Source organism: Panthera onca, chromosome D2 (genome assembly GCF_046562875.1).
Source record: "Panthera onca isolate mPanOnc1 chromosome D2, mPanOnc1 haplotype 2, whole genome shotgun sequence".
Lineage (NCBI taxonomy): Eukaryota > Metazoa > Chordata > Mammalia > Carnivora > Felidae > Panthera > Panthera onca.
Window position 1 is genome coordinate 35,493,977 of NC_138349.1, and position 21,954 is coordinate 35,515,930.

General features: G+C 37.3%; 1 protein-coding gene across 1 annotated transcript in view; it reads right to left on the bottom strand.

Annotated features, from left to right (window-relative positions):
* Positions 1–6,896: 6,896 nt before the first annotated feature.
* The window catches only part of BTAF1 (B-TFIID TATA-box binding protein associated factor 1), a 119,003-nt gene continuing 103,945 nt past the window's right edge, over positions 6,897–21,954 (bottom strand). The window contains exons 33-38 of the mRNA XM_060642039.3: positions 19,913–20,038; positions 18,177–18,329; positions 12,690–12,901; positions 10,827–10,986; positions 10,278–10,448; positions 6,897–8,452 (exon numbers count right to left, since the gene is read on the bottom strand). Coding sequence (XP_060498022.1) covers positions 8,309–8,452; positions 10,278–10,448; positions 10,827–10,986; positions 12,690–12,901; positions 18,177–18,329; positions 19,913–20,038 — 966 coding nt within the window. The 3' untranslated portion in view covers positions 6,897–8,308. The remainder of the gene's footprint in view (positions 8,453–10,277; positions 10,449–10,826; positions 10,987–12,689; positions 12,902–18,176; positions 18,330–19,912; positions 20,039–21,954) is intronic.

Below are 21,954 nucleotides of genomic sequence, written 5' to 3' on the forward strand. Positions count from 1 at the left end.
TTGCCTTCCGTAGATCTTCTTTGGTGATGTTCTGTTCCAATCTTTGCTTGTTTTTAAATTGGATTGTTTAGGGGTGCCTGGCTGGCTCAGTTGTTAGAGCCTGTGACTCTTGATTTTGGGGTAATGAGTTCAAGCCCTAAGTTAGGTACAGGGATTACTTAAAAAAAAAAACAAAAAAACAACAAAAACAGGGGTGCCTGGGTGGCTCAGTCGGTTAAGCATTTGACTCTTGGTTTCAGCTCAGGTCATGATCTCCCAGTTTCGTGAGTTCGAGCCCTCCACGATGGGCTCTGTGCTGGCAGCATGGAGCCTGCTTGAAATTCTCTCCTTCTCTCTCTGCCCCACCATCACTCATGCTCAAGACAAACAAAAAAAATAAAAACAGCAAAAACTTGGGTTGCTTACTGAGTTTAGGGAGTTCATTATATATTCTTGATACATTCAAGATATAAACCTTTTATAGGGTGTGATTTGGAAATATTTTCTCTTTGCCTCTTCTTTCTAAAGTGTTTTTCAAATAGTGGAAGTTCTTGATTTTTTTAAAAAGTGTAATTTACAATTTTTTCTTCAATGAGTCATGTTTTTGGTATCATATCTATAAAATCTGTTGCCCAATGCAACATCAGAGAAATTTTCTGATGCTTCCTCTTAAGAATTATAGTTTTTGGTTTATCCATGTACATGATTAATTTTGAATTAAGTTTTTCATAAGATATAAGGTATGTATGGGGTTGTTGGGTCTTCTTTAAGCATAGGGATATCCACTTTTTGAAAAGATGGATCTTTCTCCATTGAATTGCCTTGGCACATTTGTAGAAAATCAATTGACTATATAAAGTGTGAGTATATTTCTAGGCAATCAATTCTGTTCCATTGATCTATCTTTAATGCCAATACTACACTCTCTTGATTACTACACATTTATAATAAGCTTTAAAATCTGGCAATGTAAGTGTTCAACTGTTCTTTTTATAGTTTTTTATTACTCTGATTCTTTTGCCTTTCCATAGAATTTTAAAATCTGTTTATTGGTTTCTACAAAATATCCTGCAAATATCTACAAAATATCCTCAACAATATTGAGTTTTCAATCCATGTAAATGGCGTATCATATCTCCAGTTTTCAAGGTCTTTTTGTTTTTTTTATCAGTATTTTGTAGTTTTCAGCACACAGATAATTTTTGTTACAAATTTTTTAAGACAGATCTATTTTATGGGTTTTGGTGCTATGATATAAAATCTGTTTACAATTTTTAATTTTATATGGCTAGCATATACATTTTTGTATATTGACCTTGTATCCTGTGAACTTGGTAAAGTCTTTTACTTCTAGTAGTTTTTGTTTGTTTTTTTAGATTCTCTGGAATTTTATTAATAGATGATGATTGTAAATAGTTTTAGTTTCTAATCTGTATGCTTTCCTTTTATGGCCTCATTGCACTAGTATATTTTTGATCTATCTTTATGCCACTCTCGTGGAGAAGTAGATACAATGTGTGATTTCTTGAAGCTGGCCAGGACTTGCATTATGGTTCAGCATATGGTCAGTTTAGTAAATGTTCCTCATAAGCTTCCAAACAATGTATTCTGCCATTGTTGGGTAGATACCTTTCTGTATGTGTCAATCAAGTCACGTTTGTTAATTGTATTAAATCTGCTTGTTCTACTGAAGGAGGGTGTTAAAATCCTACTGTGACCTTGGAGTTGTCCATATTTTTTTTTAGTTTTGTCTGTTTTTGCATTATGGATTTTGAGGTTATCAGTTTGGAGTTGTTCTAACAGGTTAGCTAAATCTCATTATGAGCTACTCCTTTATTGCAAATAATATCATTTGCTTTGAAGGCTACCTTTTTTTTAACAAAAAAAATTTTTATTTATTTTGAGTGAAACAGCACAAGCAAGGGGGTGGGAGAGAGAGAGAGGGAAAGAGAGAGAATCTGAAGCAGACTCTTTGTCATCAGTGCAGGGCCTGATGTGGGGCTCAAACTCATAAACTGTGAGATCATGACCTGAGCCAAAATCAGTTGGTGGCTTAACTGACTGAGCCACCCTGGTGCCCCCCAAAGGCTATGTTTTCTGAAATTAATGTAACTATACTGGCTGCTGACTTTGGTATCCTCCCTCCTCAATGGTCTTTGAGCTTCTCCCATTGTGTATGGTACAGAGTAGAAAATAACAAATGATGTGCAGATGACGGCCATTTAATTTTCTATTTTAAAATAAAGTTTATTTTGAGAGCAAAAGAGAATCCCAAGCAGGCTCCATGCCATCAACCCAGAGCCTGACGCAGGCCTCGAACTCATGAATAGTGAGATCATGACCCGACTGAGCCACACAGGCACCTCAAATTTTCTGTTTTTCAAATGTGAGATAACCATATAGGTGATTTGTATTTCCCCAGTGTTTAATTTTTGAGTCTTTATATAAATGGATTCAAACTACACATTTTATCACTCTCTTCGAGACTTATCCATGTTTTCTTACACATTGATTTTTCAGTGCTGTATAGTATTTCATTATATAAATAACCTCCTCATGCCTTCAAATATTATCTTCCAAATTTGTTTCTAGTCTTGACCTTTCTTTTGAGCTCTAGACTCCTATAATTACCTGCTTACTCAACATCTCTACTTTGATACATAATCTCAAATTTAATGATCAAAAGACAATTCTTGATTTCCTACTCTTGTTCTCTCCCAAATTTCCTCCCTTTTTAGTCTTCTAGATCTTCCCATTACATCACTGCTGTGCAAGAACTAAATCGAGATGGAAACAAATTGGGTTTTATGTTGAGGTACAGGCAGAAGGACAGATTTACTGGACTGGGGTAAAAGATGGTGGGATACAACTAGAGAAAGAGATGGGTAGGGGCCAGAACCTGTAAGGCTGGTAGATTGTGATAAGGAGTTCATAGTCTGAGTGGTCAAGAAGCTGCTGGAGAATTTGGCAAGCTGGGAAGACTAGTTAAAATACAGTCATTCAAGAGTCAAAATGATGGGAACCACAGGAGTAGTAGAGAAAGGTGAACAGATTTGGAATATATCTTAGAGCTAGAAATGGTAAAACCTGCTGATGGATTAGATGCATCAATCCATTAGTGCAAGAAACAGACATAGGTCAAAGGTGACTTCTCATAATGTCCCTTTCCTTCTAGACCTATTGTGTATTAGATGCTTTCATTCCATCTCCCAGGATGCTTTTTCATATTTTCTATTCATTTCAGTATCGCATTGTATGTGATTTTGTAAGATCAATCTCCCAGTTCAGTCTCTCTCCAGTTGTGTCACATCTGCTTTGAAAACTATCAAAAAATTTTTTAAAGATTTGATTTTGGGGTGCCTGGGTGGCTCAGTCAGTTAAATGTTCGACTTCAGCTCAGGTCATGATCTTACAGTTCATGAGTCTGAGCCCTGCATCAGGCTCTGTGCTGACACCTTGGAGCCTGAACCCTGCTTTGGACTCTGTGTCTCCCTCTCTGCCCCGCTCATGCTCTCTCTCAAAAATAAACACTAAAAACAAAATATTAAGTAATCTCTACACCCAACGTGGGGTTCGAACTCTCAACCCTGAAGTCAAAAGCCATATGTGCTTCCGACTGAGCCATCCAGGTGCCGCAATAACTATTTTTCATTTATTGGATCTTTTTCAAATTTGCCCTTTTTATATTAATCATATTACTTTATGGTTGTTAAGATTAGTTTGTTTTTTTTTTGTTTTTTTTTGTTTTTTTTTTAAGAGCCAGAGCATGAGCTGGGAAGGGTCAGAGAGAGAGGGAGACACAGAACACGAAGCAAGCTCTAGGCTCCAAGCTGTCAGCACAGAGCCCGACATGGGGCTTGAACCCACGGACCACGAGATCATGACCTGAGCTGAAGTCAGACACCTAACCAACTGAGCCACCCAGGTGCCCCAAGATTAGTCTCAAAAAAAAAAAAAATTGGGGGTGGGGGAGCACCTGGGTGGCCAGTCATTTAAGCATTCGACTTCGGCTCAGGTCATGATCTCATGGTTCCTGAGTTTGAGCCCCATGTTGGGCTCTATACTATCAGCACAGAGGCCGCTTTGGATCCTGTGTCCCCTCGCTGCTCCTCTCTCGTGCATGGAATGATTAAAATTTTTTTTCAGGCTTATTTTTTTGAAAGCATGAGTGGGGAAGGGGCAGACAGACGGAGAGACAGAGAATCCAAAGCAGGCTCCACACTGCCAGCACAGAGCCCATCGTGGAGCTTGAACCCACAAACCATGAGATTATGAGCCAAAGTGGGATGCTCAACAAAGTGAGCCACTTAGGTGCCCATATATTTTAATTGGCCTTAATTGAAATTGTTTCCAGAATTTTACATTTCTTAACTTTAGATATGCCACATAGCAGTAATTCTTAAACTTTTCAGTCTGAGGATCTCATTACGTTTTTTTTAAATATTTTTAAAAATCTGCATTTTTGAGAGACAGTATGAGTGGTGGGAGGGAGAGAGAGAGAAAGGGAGGGAGGGAGGCACAGAATCTGAAGCAGGCTCCAGGCTCTGAGCTCTCACGAGCAACCCTCAGTTTATTCTCTGTATTTAAGAGTCTCTTCTGTTTGTCCCCCTCCTTGTTTTTATTATTTTTGCTTCCCTTCCCTTATGTTCATCTGTTTTGTATCTTAAATTCCTCATATGTGTGAAGTCATATGACATTTGTCTTTCTCTGGCTAGTTTCACTTAGCATAATACCCTCTAGTTCCATCCACGGAGTTGCAAATGGCAATGTGTGTATATACACATACACACACACACCACATCTTCTTTATCCATTCATCCATCAGAGGACATTTGGGCTCTTTCCATACTTTGGCTATTGTTGATAGTGCTGCTATAAACATGGGGGTGCATGTGCCCCTTCGAAACAGCATACCTGTATCCCTTGGATAAATACCCAGTAGTACAATTGCTGGGTTGTAGGGTAGTTGTATTTTTAGTTTTTTGAGGAACCTGCATACTGTTTTCCAGAGTGGCTGCACCAGCTTGCATTCATTCCCACCAACAATGCAAAAGAGATCCTCTTTCTCCGCATCCTCGCCAACATCTGTTGTTGCCTGAGTTGTTAATGTTAGTCATTCTGACTGGTGTGAGGTGGTATCTTATTGTGGTTTTAATTTCTATAGGAAGTCTTTCTTGAAGTAGAAGGCAATTTTTGTCATCTTAGAGATGAGGACTAACACTGATTTGTGTGAATAGCAAACATTTTGTATTAACTGGCAGAACTCAACTTTTTGCTTTATAGATTGACATGGAGTGCTTGGGCACTTGATAATAGATGTTCCTGCAATCAATTTCACTTTAGATTACACCAATGCCAGTGTGTATTCTAGGAAATTGAGGTCTATCCTTAATTAGGACATATACAATTAGGATTAAATATCTGTAACCGATATGTAATGGAACAGTAGCTGCTTTTCTATAATTTCTATTACACTCTTATAGTTACACCACTTTTGCCTCTAAGTGGTTGTGTTCTCAAACAGCTTCACTTTTTAGAATATTTTATAAAACTTTATATATATATATATATATATATATGGTGTTATTAGAAGTGTTTACTTTTGAATAAGCTTATATGACAATCCAGAAGGAATAAGGCTATACTTTACTGGTTCATTCAGTCTCAACATCAGAGACTTTCACTCGTTACATTATAGGCTCTTGTTGAAAGACTAGAATAATTTTTGGAGAAATTTTTGTGGATACATAAACAAAAATTATATCCAGAACCCCAAATTTTAATGTTTCTTTAGTGCTAAAAATGTAAGCTTTTCATAAAGGAAAAACTGATGACTGATAATTATTGAAAATTTCAAGTTAAAAATAGACACACAAAAAGGGAACTAGTACAATGGCTATCCATGAACCCATTACTCAGCTTAAAATATTATCAACATTCTTTTATGCTTTTGTTCCCACATGCACACTTTTTAAAAAATGTTAACTACCACATCCTTATAACTCCACAAAATTAACAGCTGTAAATATCTTTAATCATTCACTACTCAGTTCAGTTTTCCCTATGTATCCATTACTCTTCAGCTATACTACTGAGACTGTGAGTGGATCACTTGATTGAAAACACTTCTTACCTGTTTGTGTTTTTATTTGGAAAGCTGGAATGTATGATTTAATTTTAATTCAAATGGTTATTTTTTTAATGTTATAGTCACACTAAGTCTTCCTCTGACCTCCGACCCTTCTTTTTCCACTGAGAGGCAATCATTTATCATTTTCCTGCCTGGGCTTCTAGAAACATTTTACTCTTGGGGTACCTGGGTGGCTTAGTCGGTTAATCATCTGACTCTTGATCTTGGCTTGGGTCATGATCTCACGGTTCCCGAGATGGAGCCCTGCATTGGGCTCTGCACTGACAGCGTGGAGCCTCCTTGGGATCCTCTCTCTCTCTGCCCCTCTTCCACTCACACCTTGCTCTCTCAAACTTAAAAAAACTCTGAGATGAAAATGACCAAAACAAAACAAAATATAATTCTAACTTCCAGCCTATCTGACCTTTCAAACTGGAAAAAGACCTTTAACTTTTATGGTGTGCCCCTTCCTGTCTATATATTGCTGCCTATGTAGTCTTAGAAAACATCAGTTACTATGAGCTATGTTAAATAGCTGGCTTATGGAAACGGCAAATAATAAAAATTAAACTCAGGTAGACTTGTTCAAGCTACCCAGTGCTAGGTACAATGGATGTTCTAGATAAGAGTTTCCTCTTGCTCTTCTACAATCTGAATTTAAATTCTAAACAATGGAGAAATAACCATTTAGTAAGGAAAGTGTTGAGCTTTTTAAAACTTTTCTATGTGAACTAGTAATTTTTCTTCTTCTAGTGGTATTTCCTACAAATAACACACAGTGCATATATTTTACAGTTTCAATCTTATTTTTTATTCTCCATGGAATGCTAGATTTAATGTTATAGTATGGTTGTCAAAGCTACTGAAATGTGACAAATGTCCATGTCTAAATGCTGCAGAACAGTATAACTTTAATGATTTTAAACAAAAAAGTTGTTATTTTACAGCTGAGGTCTGATGGTTTATAAACCGATGCCTATGTGTATGGCCAGCCACAAACCTTGGGGATGTTTATTACCTGTACATGTATATACAAATATATCCCATACATATATATGCACACAGGCATGTATTAATTTACGTGTGAAATTTATAAAATTATATACATACACATACATGCATATCTATACACATATACCCACCCTCACCATTGAGGCTCACTTTTCTAACACTAATCAGCTTCATGCCCAATTATTATTGCTGCCCATTATATCTACATGATTTTAGTGCCAATACCAAGCACCTTGTAGGATGCAGGATAGGTACATCTGTGCATATAGATATGTGTATTTATGTATGTTTGTGTATATAAAGGATTTATTTCTCCCTTTTATGCTTCAGTCATGCATTACTACAATAAACAGTCTTTTCACCATAGGTTTGGAATTCTAAACAGTGTAAAATCTACTTCTGGAAAACTGTATATGTTCATAGTTACAAAAAATATATTATATATATATGATTGAAACCTATTGAGTACATATGTTCTCTGAATCGGGCTATATCCTAGCCATTAGATAAATTAAAAAACACCCTCTTAATAGGATGTTATGATAGCCTTAAATAGACCATTACCTGTATTTAGAATAGTTGATATATTTTAAAAGTTGACAAAATGATGTTAAAGATTTGAAAAACACTATGCATCTGCATTAAATATATAAAGGTTTCCACCAAGGGCCAGGTTCAATTCATTGTCTAAGATTTTCATGTTCCAAGAGTGACCAATATTGTAGTCATTATTCTTAAAATTATGGCTCATTAAGGCTTTTATACAAAAAAAAAGCCCTATTTTTAATCATTTATAAAAACAAGTTCTATTTAAAAGAAAAAAATGTACATGAACACTAAAGTACTCATGGATATTATCCTGCACAAAGGGACTATGTAAAGACAGGAGGCTCGTTCCCAGTAAGAACACCTCACGGTAGCACATGTAAACCTGGTTTGGTTCCTCTGCTCTGCAGCTATTCAGCACGTAAAATTTAAACCATTTCACATTAACATTTAAATTTAATACAGTGCAAATATTTGAGAATAACTTGTTCCCCCCAGTGAAACAAGAACCAGCGTTATGCTGAATATTCTTCAGATCTATTTACACATTGAGCTAAAAGTTCACCATAAACTTTGAAATTTGCTGAATATCAGCAGAAATGTAACTGAACTAGCAGCAATTGCATTTACAATATTTGATAGTTACTTGAGAGAATGCATAAAATTTTCCAGGCTGTACTCTGAATCATATTGCTCTTGATCCCAAAGATCACTCAGGTTTTCAAGGACTGATTTCATACTTGCTTTTCCAGAAGTAGAGGTGTCGGCCTTTTCTGCTTTGCCATCCTTAAAAAAAATTGGCAGAAAGATAAAGTGAAAGATTATTAACTTCAGAAATTATAGTTCCTAACATTGCACTCATTCATTAGAATTAAACACTTCAAGCAATGTGCAAGTTCATGATCTCCTAACAATTTTAAGCTTTTTATTTAGGAAGAATTTCAAGATTATAGAAGAATTATAAGAACATTCCAAAGACCTCATTAATTGTATATGTATCTATTAAATATATAAATTATCAGCATTTAAGTTGTGGATATTATGCCTTTTTATCCCTAGATAGGATTTAGCCTGTATTCTTTTTTTTTTTTTTTTTTTTTAAATGTTTATTTATTTTTGAGAGAGAGAGGGAGACACAGAATCTGAAGCTGGCTCCAGACTCTGAGCTGTCAGCACAGAGCCTGATGTGGGGCTCAAACTCAAGAACTGCAAGATCATGACCTGAGCCAAAGTCAGATACTTAACCAACTGAGCCACCCAGGTGCCCCAAAATCAACCTGTATTTTTAAGAATAAGGATGTTCTCTGACATAACCAAAGTATAATGATCAAATTAAGGGAACTTAACACCTATGTGATATAGTCCATGTTCAAATTTTGCCAAATGTCACAATAGGATCCTTTATGGTAACAGCTTTTGCTTCCCTAGAACATCCGCTGAGTACAGTTCTGCTCGCTGAAAGTCACCCATAAGAATATTCTTTCAAACAGAATAAAAACTATTTGAAAATAGCAATCCAGGGGCACCCGGGGGACTCAGTCGGTTAACTGTCTGACTTGGACTCAGGTCATAATCTCACTGTTGGTGAGTTCGAGCCCTGCATTGATAGTGCAGAGACTGCTTTGGATCCTCTGTCTCCCTTTCTCTCTGACCCTCTCCAACTCTCTCAAAAATAAGCAAACGTTCAAAAAAAAATAGCAATCTAGGTTTCTTTGAGCCTTCTCTTTTCTAGGTTATACATATCTTGTTCAACCTTACTTATATGACATGACCAAAGAACCTGCCTCCATCTGGCTATCTCTCGAGGACTTAATTACTATTGAAAATGTAGCACCTAGCACCAGACATAATATTCTAAATGTGAGCTGTAATGGAACTACTTTCTTTTATATTTGAACATTACAATTCTGTTATTACAGCTAGTTTGATTATATAAGGCCACTTCTCACCATAATTAATACTATGTGTACATTTGACTTCCTGAACCTATGCAGGACTTTAAATCCAATGCTATTAAGTTCTACATTATTAGACTGAATAATACTTCTGGCTGCTGCATCCTTTGATTATGGATTGTTATCCAATATATTAGTTCCAATATATTAGTTCCATCATCCACAATAACAGTAATGGCTATCTATGATTTTTGAGAATCTCTACTAGGTACCCTTTCTAAGTGCTTACATATACCATTTCATTTTCTCTTCACAACCATGCAGTGATACAGACATTTTTATCCTCCCAAGAGCAAAGGTATCTCTGAGGGAAGAAGTTAATTTGCCTAAGGTCACTAGTTAATAGGAGGCAGGGCAAAAAACACAGACCCAGGTCTAGCTGACTCCAGTGATAGTTGTCTTTTAGCAGGGAAGGGCTAAAAAAAACCTTGAGGCAAAACACTAAAGATGGCCATCAGAAAGTCCAAACTTCAAACATCCCTTAGTATCCTGAAGAATTTTATCTGGACATCAAAAATCCCCTCAAAGGGTTGCCTACTTAATACTAAAGTGAATGCCTTTTGCCACTCACTCTAATACATTCACCAGGCAGTCCCAGAAGTTTGTGAACACCTTAAAGATAAAGCAAATTGTATAAGTTTGTAGAAGTTCTTTACCTTATCAAGAGTAAACAGATCAAGAAGTTGATCTGTCCCCATACTCTGCAAACTAGAATTCTCCTGGCTAATCACAGTATTCGCGATGTTCATCTTAAATTTTTGCAAACCCATTATTTTCTCTTCCAACGTTCCTCTGGTTATCAATCGGTATACGTTAACCACACGTTTCTGAATGAAAAAAGAAGTTAAGTAGCTGCAGCACAAATAAACTGATAAACTTTGAGGTTCACCAAGTCAGGGGGTTTGCATACCTTAACTAAGTACTTGTATCTAATTAGGGTTGGGTTTTCTTTCTTTACCTGGCTTAATGAGCTTCAAATCTTACCATTTTGCAGAGAATATTAGGAATGGACAGTATCCAAGGTTTCCTCAGCACAAGTACCTTATTTAATGCATGAGGAAGTGGTGGCACAGTATTAGGTGACTTGCCTAAGGTCACAACACTCAGCATCAGAGAAGGAACTTAAACCAAGGCTCCCTGTCTTTTTTGGGATGGGTTATTTTTCCCAGTGCAGAAGTGAACACTGGTCAGTGATGACTTTTTACCTGCCCAATGCGATGGGCCCGGTCCATGGCTTGTAGATCACGCATAGGATTCCAGTCGTGCTCCACAAATACTACCGTGTCAGCGCCAGTTAAGTTAAGCCCTAGGCCACCAACATGAGTTGTAAGTAAAAGAACATCTATGGATGGATCATTGTTAAACCTAAAAGTATAGATATTAAAAAATAAAATTAATACATTTCTAAGGTTTCTATAACAAACTGGACTGTTAAATAACAATTAAATAGCACAAATGAGAACACTGCTTTAAAAATCTATGATAAAGGTACACCTGCCTGGCTCAGTTGGCAGAGCATGCAACTCTTGATCTCAGGGTTTTGAGTTCAAACCCCACACTGGGCATAAAGCTTACTTAAAAATATATGATGTGGGGGCGCCTGGGTGGCGCAGTCGGTTAAGCGTCCGACTTCAGCCAGGTCACGATTTCACGGTCCGTGAGTTCGAGCCCCGCGTCAGGCTCTGGGCTGATGGCTCGGAGCCTGGAGCCTGTTTCAGATTCTGTGTCTCCCTCTCTCTCTCTGCCCCTCCCCCGTTCATGCTCTGTCTCTCTCTGTCCCAAAAATCAATAAAAAACGTTGAAAAAAATAAAATTAAAAAAAAAAAAAATATATGATGTGGACATTTTTTAAAAATATACATAACACCTTCAACAGTAGAAAGAATATATTCTAGAACATTTCAGATATTTCACAAACAGAAATAAGTCTGGGTTGCGTTTTAGGATGCCAGATAAAGAGTAAATTGCAAAAATGTAATTAAACACTAATGAAGACAAAACCCAACTATGAACCTTTAACATGTGTAGACAGAAGAGAAGAATTGGGGAAAAGGCTAGATCAGTCAGGAAAATTAGAGAATGAGGTGCTTGCTACAATTGTGTTTTGACATCTAATAGCTTCTAGAAACATTATTACCTAACATTATTGCCAAGCTACCACTTATTACATTCTCACTATGAATCAAAAGGGGGGGCTTTAGACTTTATATACATTATGGTATTTGTTTAAAAAGCTGTATAAAGATATTATTACTGTCCTTATTTTTGATAAATAGGACCAACAGAACATGTCTAGAGTCAGGAGTCAAAGCTGGGTCTGCCTACCTCCAAAGCCCCTTTGTAGGTTTCTAATACTACTGTGCCTAATAATCTCTCAAGGATGCTTACGAAAAAATGCTCACTCTTAGAAGTCAGCAGGTCTGGGACAGAACCTAGGAATCTGCATTTAAAAACCCAACCCCTGAGGTTTCTAAAGCACAGAATGCAAACCACACTTAAACACCACACTGGAGGTGACTGAGTATCTCAGGTGGCTAAGTATCTGACTCCTGATCTCAGCTCAGGTCTTGATCTCAGGGTTGTTGAGTTTGAACCCCGTGTTGGGCTCCACACTGGATGTGGAGCCTACTTAAAAAAATAAAAGAAATACCACACTCACCAATTCGGCTTCCTACCTGGGTCAGCTTCCAACTTGTTCTCGGCAGAGACACACACAGGGATCAGTCAGAGATCTTAGCTAAGCCATCTGTTTGCTTCTTCCTACCCTAACTCCCGAAAAAAGGTGAGGGGGAAAAGTAGTTGTCTCTACTTTTTGTTGATGCCTTAAATTTCTTCTGAGCCCTTCATAGTGCCTCCCTAACACTGTCACACTTTTTTTTTTAAAAAAACTAAAACTATTCAATTATATTTTGGAGTTCTAAATTTTAAAAATGATTTAGTTGGGCTGAATTATACAGTAACAAAACACATGTGCAGATATTTAGCCAAACAATGTTTCATGAGGCAAACTTCTCTATCAGTGATAACTGACTATAGCTTGATTTCTAAGAGTTTTAGAAGCCACTTACCGTGAAACAATGGAATGCCTCTGACCAGGAGGTATGCTGCCATCTAATCTCAGATAAGTGACAGAGGGTAAGTGAGGTTTGAGAAGATCATGTTCTACTATATCAAGCATGCTTTTAAGCTGACAGAAGATCAGTATCCTGTGCTGGGCCACAACAGACTCTGTGCCACTCTCTGAAGTGCTGCCATTTCCCAAACCACAGTCCAACAGCAACTTGAAAAAAAGAATCAGTTGTTATATAGGTGTTTAATAAAGTATAATCAATCTCACTGTGACAAATACTTCCCCTTATGCTAAGAAAAGGTTAAACTTATCTGTCACCTGGAAAGCATATTAGCACTCTGAGCTGTAATCTGTCATCCTGAAGCCTCTGGAACTAGTTTTGAGGTGCTCAGGCTTAGAATCTCCTGGTTACCTCTTCAGGAGATTCTCTAACAGGTCCTTCTCCCCCTTCCTGAGTTACTTGAGGCTCACTAGAGTTTCAATAAATGTTTACTGAAAAAGATGATCCTTAAGCAAAACAGTTCATGAAAAGTTATAAAAGAACAGAGTATAAAGAAAACAATGCAGCTAAATCTGGCCGAAATCAAAATTCCAAAAAAGAAAGAATTATCAACCAAGATCTTTAACAGCAAGAACCATGCTGCTATAGATCTTTTGTACTTCCTGCCTACTTAAATTGTTCAGTGCCTGGCACATAGCAGCTGCAATAAATAAATGTGCCTGGGTGGCTCAGCTGGTTAAGCATCTGACTCGGGAATATGGCTCAGGTCTTGATCTCACTGTTTGTGAGTCTGAGCCCTGCATTGGGGTCTGTGCTGGCAGCTTTGGATTCTCTCTCCCTGCCCCTCCCCCACTCGTGTGTACTCTCTCTCAAAAATAAACTTAAAAAAAAAAAAAGAAAAAGAACTAAATGAACAAAATCCAAGAGAACAATGTTTGTATCTGTTTGTGAAACTAAAATGCCTAGTATTAATCTTCATCCCTAAGGACCTTAAGATAGTGAATTCTGCCCAAAATGTAAGAACTCAACGCAGGATGCTTTCTCCTTTCTACTAATGAAGGTTACTTAGAAAACCAAAAGCTCAAACGGGAAAGATAACCAAAATCCAAGCAAACTCCCAAGTTCCAGGTAAAACTCTCAGAATATTATGCAGAAAAAAAGTTAACATAACAGACTGGAAAAGCTTTTCTTAGAAAGCCCAGCTTGCAAGGTGTGTCCTTGGCTGAAAGAAGTCTTGAAACTTGGGTTTTGAGAGTCTGCCCATTGTTTTCTACCTGATGAGGGTGGCTTACTGTGCTTAAACTGTTATGCAAACAATAGGATTATGCTGAGACCTGCTTTCTTTCTGGGAATCTAGAATTTTGGTACATACTAGGCAGAGGGAGTCTACAGGATCAGACCCAATAAAAGCTTTGGGCGTTGAGTTTCTAATGAGCTTAACTGGTACGCAACACTTCCTATGTACCGTCATCATTGTTTTAAGTGTTGTCGTAATTTGATCCTAGGGGAAGAACAAATGTTCTTTCTCTTCTACCTTTGCAGCCCTTAAACTGTAAATTTTAATTAGACTGCCCTAAGCTTTTCCTCCCTCCTTGACAGAGAGTATACATATGGTATACTACCAAGGAATTCCTCTAGGTGGAATAAAGAAATCTGATAAATGTAATTACCTCTATCTCTTGCCCCTAAGTCTGTAATCAGATTACTATTTAAGCTAAGTTGATTTTTAAAAATCTGAGGTGTTTTAGGAGAGTATAACTAGGTGGTGCCCAGTATAAAGAAATGTGATATCATCAGTGGAACATTCTATATAGTTTCTATAAAAGAGGAGTTCTGAAGAGAATTTATCAGAATGTCTGTGTCACACACATTCAATTATCTTTAGTCCCTTAGGCAGCAACATCAAACCTTACAACCAGTCACTTTAAGAACGTCCACCTAAGACTTTGTCTCCAAGTCCACACTTACCATACAATCTTCCTAGTATCTTCTTCCAGGTAGCTATCCTACTGGATGTATGGATATATCATTTGGCATAAATATTCTTGTCTGGCAGCAGAAATGGCATTCTGGCTTTCCCAATAATCTCTTATAACCTGAGTTTGCCCTGAGAAGACTGATGAACTCCAAGTATTCTGACAAAATCTAGTTTGCAGCCTTGAAGAGTTGATTACTATTCTCTAGAAAATGGTTACCAGAGCCACTTGATATGGGTATCTGAGAGGCCAGCTGCCTCCCTAGAGAGCAATTTAATTTTATCTTGCCCTAACTTCAGCACAGGCTAAATTATGTGAGGAATAGCTTGAAAACCCTGGGGTAAAACAGTTTCTGGATTCTTTTTTGATCTTCCACTTATAGTGCCCAGAACTCTAAATGATACTCAAAATTTGGTGTGACTGGTATAAAAGACAGTGAATCTATGATGCCCTCATTTTGGCCATTATTCCACTGTTATTAATCCAACCCAAGATCATACAAGATTTATTTACCGGCAACTAATTCATACAGTAGATTTACAGTGAACCTACCATCAAACTCAACTTTATTCTGTGAAATGTTCGCCAATTAATGTTTTTATTTATTATTTTTGCATTTGCATGTGCGTGTGCGAGCAGAGAAGGGGCAGAGAGAGAGGGAGACAGAGGATCCCAAGCGGGCTCTGCTGCTGGGGCTTGAACTCATAAACCGTGAGACCATGTCCTGAGCCACAGTCAGATGCTGAACTGAGCCACCCAGGTGCCCCTGTATCTAAGTCTTTTAAAACTGACTTTGCTTATCTCCGTTAAATTTCACCTACAGTTTGAGTTCATCATTTCAGTATCCTGAAATTTAAAAATTCTGGCATTATTAGATAATTCTGGCACTAGTACTTGCTGATATACAGGTTTCTATATTTCTAGTGCCAGGTTTTTAAAAAGCAAATAAGACTTCTCCCCTAATTCAGAGAACAGACATATTTTAGATGAAAGCAAGCTTGTTTTCTCTCCCCTAAGATAGAACTTTTGTTCCGAATGGCTGAAAAGAACTGAGAAAATGGAAAAGATGGATTCTACAAGTCTTATAAGTATGGCCAGAAACAATCTGGGCCTAAGTTGTACAGTTCCTAAGCATCTTAATTCCAGACACTTCAGCTTCAGAGTGACAATAAGCTTCTAAAATGAAAGATCAGTTTAAGTAATAGCTGCAGAGAAAAATGTGCAAAAAGATAAACTAAAAATAATTTAAAGCCTATAGTATAACTAAAGTGTGGATGAAATGCAAATGATTTTGGAAATCTAATTAGCTGATTCCTTGACTAAGTATATCTTATAACTTTATCAGCTATGTTAAGAAAATCATGAACATTTTATGTACAAAATTAGTTTGGCCAAATAAGAAAACGATTCCATTTACAGACAATCTAAAAGCAATACTCATTCTATCATTTTATGATAAAAATCCAGTGTTTTACATTTAGTGATATAAGGATACATACCTGGATGTCATATATGTCATTATATAACATTTTCTATGCTAACCCATGTGAAACCTAAAATCTTCATTTATTAGTTATTCTTCATGAAATTTAGGCCAGAATAACTACAGAAAGCAAAAACAATGACTAAAGTCCACATTTTACAGTAAGCTCTTAATTTTTAAGAATAGTTAGAACTAAATGGTGTTAGTTTTAACATTTGGTGCTTGCAATTGGTTCTTTTAAAAACCAATTATTTCTGATAGAATTTTCAAAAATTCTGTTTTTGAAAGCTACACTAAGACAGCGACATGAAGAAAATGGCAGAGTAGGCAGCTCCCAAAAAAACTCAGAGATACACACTGGCAAATATTATAATCAAACTATTGAAAGAGAATCTGAAAAGCAGCAAGAAAAAAAGTGAATTCATCATGTAAAGGGGATCCTCTATAAGATCAACATTGGATTTCTCATCAGAAACCATGGGTACACATTACTAAAGAAAGTCAAATAACAATCTACAGAATGGGGGAAAATATTTGCAAAATTATGTATCTGGTAAGGGCTTAATACCTAGAATATAAAAGAACTCTTAGGGGCACCTGGGTGGCTCAGTCAGTTGAGTGTCCAACTCTTGATTTTGGCCCAGGTCATGACCTCATGGTTCATGAGATTGAGCCCCACGTGGGGCTTCATGCTGACAGCATGGAGCCTGCTTATTAGGGTTCTCTCCCTTTCTCTCTGTCCCTACCCTGCTCATGCACGCTCTCTCAAAATAATTAAATAAACTTAAAAAAAAAAAGAAAAAAAGTCGTCTTAAAATTCAACCAAAAGACAATTTAAAAATGATCCAAAGTTAAACGGCATTTTCAACAATGAGCTAGCATTTCATACCTACTGGGATGGCTGCAATAAAAAAAATAGTAAAGTACGCATTGGCTAGGATGTGGAGAAATTGGAATCATGGCACATTGCTGATGGAAATGTAAATGGAACAGCCATTGTGGAAAACATTCTGGCAGTTCCTGAAAAAGTTAAACACTGAACTGGTAGATGATCCAGCAATTCCACTCCTAGGTTTAGTTCATCCAAAAGAACTAAAAAGAGGGGCTTAAACTGACACTTACAAGCCAACGTTCTCTGCAGTATTATTCACAATAGCCAAAAAGGTGGAAACAACCATTGTGTCCATCAACACATGACAAGATTTGGGACGCCCGGGTGGCTCAGTTGGTTAAGTGTCCAACTCTTGATCTGGGTTCAGGTCATGATTTCACAGTTCATGATTTCAAGCCCCGCACTGGACTCTGCCACTTGGGATTGTTTCTCTTTCTCTCCATCCCTCCCCCACTTGTGCTCTCTCTCTCAAAACAAAACAAAAAAAAAGACTAAACAAATGTGGTATATACATAATAATAATAATAATAATAATAATAATAATAATAATAATGGAATGTTATTCAGCTATAAAAATGAAGTACTAATACATGGTACAACACAAATGAACCTTGAAAACCAATTGAGGGGTGCCTGGGTGGCTCAGTTGGCTAAGCGTCTAACTCTTGATTTCTGCTCAGGTCATGATCTCATGGTTTATGAGAATGAGCCCTGCATCAGGCTCTACGCTGATAGTGTGAATCTTGTTTGGGATTCTCTACTTCTTTCTCTGCCCCTCCCCTGTTCACGCACGTACAGGCACGCACTCTCTCAAAAAAAATAAACTAAAAAAAGAAAACCAAGTGAAATAAGCCAGTCACAAAAGTACAAATATTGTATGATTCCACTTACATTAAATATTTAGAACAGGTAAATTGATACAGATATAAAGTGGACTAGAGGTTACCAGGGGTTAGAAGAAAGTAATGGTATATATTATACTATACATATTTACCACAGTTTCTAAAAAAGCTGTACCAAAAATTGAACCAAATTAAAAAATAAATGGCAGTACTATTTTGGAAAAGTATATTTATACGTGTTACAGATCAAGAATGTGTAACACACATCGAACATTCATGAAACCTACTTACTTGTTTCAAAGCTGAGAGTTTAGGGGCATGTTGAATATCATGAAGAGAAGAATTCTGAATTGCCAGTTTTTCAGTAGTACTCTTGAACTCTGGATGTTGAGGTGTCAAGACTAATGCTGGATGGTTGCACAGTTTACGTAAGTACTGTAATGCCTTTAAGGGGGGAAAAAGTATATGCAAGTCCATACATACCACAAATGTCTACATCTTAGTAACTTTTCCTATTTCTACGCTATCCGTAGAAAATGCCCTTTGTCCTCTTCTTGCTCCTCCTACTCATTCTTCATGAATCAGTTCAATGTCTCATCTGTGACGCCTTCATCTGTGCTTCTTGTGTGAAGTGTATGAGAGCATTTATTGCATCAATTGTACAGTTTGTGTCTCTCTCCCTCAGTAGACAATGAACTTCTCATGGCAGAAAGACCTCTTTCCTGCCCAAAGTGGGATAATGCTTACAGATGCTTCTGGAATAAGGCAACATTTCCTAAAGATTTCCTAAGGGTTTCTCAAACTTCAGTGGGTATAAAAATTTCTTGAGGACCTTATAAATCTGCATATCTCTCCCCTACACAGTATTATAATTCAGCAAGTCAGGGAGAGGAGAAGGCAGAGCAAGGTGGTTATTTCAAGTGGTTGTGTTTAAGAATCAGAACCCTATAGGGTCCTTGTTTCTTTTCTCTAATTTTGCCACATTCTTTCTCTCTTGCCTTTTACTTGGCTTATGATTTGGGTTTTGAATTTTGTATTGGAAAGCTCTAGGGGCACTGGGTGGCTCAGTCACTTGAGTGCCCGACTTCGGCTCAGGTCACGATCTTACAGTTCGTGAGTTCGAGCCCTGCACTGGGCTCTATGCTGACAGCTCAGAGCCTGGAGCCTGCTTTGGATTCTGTGTCTCCCTCTCTCTGCCCCTCCCCTGCTCTCTCTCTCTCTCTCTCTCTCAAAAATAAATAAACATTAAAAAAAATTAAAAACAAACAAAAAGCTCCACTGACAAGGCTCAAGAAACGGCTGGACACGATAATAGAAACTGGGAGAGGTATAAGCTCTTTACCCCTCTTCTGTCTTAAAAATGTTACAGTATTTAACTTATTGGTGGCAAGGGAAGTGGGGGGGGGGGGGTTCTATTGTGGAATATTTCAAAAGGGACAGAAAGCCTAAGCTGACACTTTATCTTTTTGATTTGCTATTCCCTTGAGCACATGAGGAAGCACCTGTCTCATGACTTCTGTACTTTTGGTATCCTCTGTCTGGAATCGCTTCCCCTCCACGTATCTGCATGCCTCAATCCTCCTTCAGATCTCTGCTTAGGTGTCACCTTCTCAGTGAGGCTGCCCCTGATCTCTCTACTAGAAACCAATCTACCCAACTCTTATACTGCATAACCCCATACTCTAGGGAAGGAGTCTGTTTTTTCCACTGCTTTAGTTAACCCCTGAGCTTACAAAAGTTATTGCCCTATAGCAGGCATTCCAATATTTTTTTTAATGTAAAGCAAAATATTCTCTAAAACTCTTTACTGGCAATATACAAAAAATATTGCATTTTGTATATTTTAGTATTAAATTACTTATTAATTATAAATATGGAAATAAATTAGTACTCTTCTCTATTTTCAAGAATGTGTACACAATACTGAAAAAAATTTAAATAAACCCACATTTCAGTATTCCATGTAAAAATTGCTGCACTGAAGAACATGATTCTTCAAGAAATAAAAAAGAGATTGTAATCTATACCTGGAATACATGGCCTGTGGCTTTAAGCTTTGGTTTTTCAGTTTCTTCAGAGAGTGCAGCTGAAGAAACTGTTTCATCAACGTCACACTTAGCACGAGACTTAGCAAAATCCTCATAGAGCTGAACCTGTAAAATTGCCCCCGCAAAAGAAGTATATTTATTTTCAATTGTTCAAAAACATAGCTAGCAAATGACAGTAAGAGCAATAATTTAAACCAGCCCTCATTAAAGAAATTGTAATACCTATGCTTCACTAATGATTACAAATTATCCACTGCATCTTGGTAAATTCCTTTAAAATTACATTTAGAAAACAAGTGTAGCACATTAAGCTTGGATGCTAAAATATTAAAAATTAGTCAAATAGTCCTAGACTCAATTTTTCCACTCTGTTGAGGAAGATAAATACATTACCAATAAAAGAGAACCTGAATCCTTACAAGTAAATGAGAAAATCTTCTCTAAGTGAAGTTTTGTGGTACCCTATAGGTACATTCCAAGAGACCAAGTTTTAAAAAATACTTCTGCTGAGGTGCCTGGTTGGCTCAGTCAGTAGAGCATGCAACTCTTGATCTCAGGGTCATGAGTTCAAGCCCCAAGTTGGGTATATAGATTACTTATATAAATAAAACTAAAAAAAAAAAAAAAAAAAAGTACAGAGAAGTGAAAGAATACTACTGCTACCTAAAAGGAGAACTCATAAAAGTTAAAGCATTACCTAAGGGTCCTGGTTCCTGCCTTGTACATGCTAAAACAATATGAAAGAAAATAAAATCTAGAGTGCTAAAGAATAGAAGTCAGAATATAAAAACCTGTGGATGCTAAGTAAAGCCAAATGTCACTTCCCTCCCAGCTCCTCCTCCAGGCCACTTAAATGTTTTATACCACTGGCATATACCATGGATTTTCTTTTTTAAAGATTTCATTTTAATCTGTATACCCAACATGGGGTGTGAACTCACAACCCTGAGATCAAGAGTTGCATGCTCTGGGGCGCCTGGGTGGCGCAGTCGGTTGAGCGTCCGACTTCAGCCAGGTCACTATCTCGCGGTCCGTGAGTTCGAGCCCCGCGTCGGGCTCTGGGCTGATGGCTCGGAGCCTGGAGCCTGTTTCCGATTCTGTGTCTCCCTCTCTCACTGCCCCTCCCCCGTTCATGCTCTGTCTCTCTCTGTCCCAAAAATAAATAAAAAAAAAAAAAAAAAAAAAAAAAAAAAAGAGTTGCATGCTCTACTGATTGAGCCAACCACGCACCCCTACCATGGATTTTTTTTTTCATATGGCACCTTTTCTTTATTGTATTTACTTCAAAAAGTCTTCAGCTCATTGCTCCTAAAATATTCCTTTCAAAAATACTAATCCAATTTTTATACATGAGAAATGGAGGCCCAGACATATGACATAGATAATATAAGTGATCACAGAGCTCTCAGCATCTAGATTAGTGTGCTGCTAAGCTCTAAACTCAAGTTATAGAGGGAGGAGAAGAAATAAGTTTCTGGGTGTACCTGTTTATCTTTTATTCATTTTACCATACTAAATCAAAATACTGAAATGGATTGATGCATACTAACCCAGAACGTAAGGTTAAGAGAAAATTCTGATTATATAGGCCATGTCTCCCTAATACAAGGGATGGTTTCCCCTTACAAAATACTATATAAGGAAAGGCATACAATAAATTCCTTTGATAATAGTCTCTGTACAAAATTAGATCTGTGCAAAAGCTCAGTCTTATTTCAAAAATTTACTGGCAATGCGGTTAATACTTTTAGAGGGGTGAGGTCCCACTTCCCAGGTTTGAAACTCAGTCCTGATATATATTAGCTATATAATCTTGAGCAACTTACTTAATTTTTCTGAACTTTCCTTTCTTTGTTTGCAAAAATGGGGACTGACAATACCTATAATGCTGTTGTGAAGATATGACATTACAGGCAGATTTTTGGCCCTTATAAACACTGGCTCATCTCATCATCAGATTAACCTTGCAACTTTTCCGATTAATTTGACATATAAGAAAGCAACTATGATACTTGCTTTTG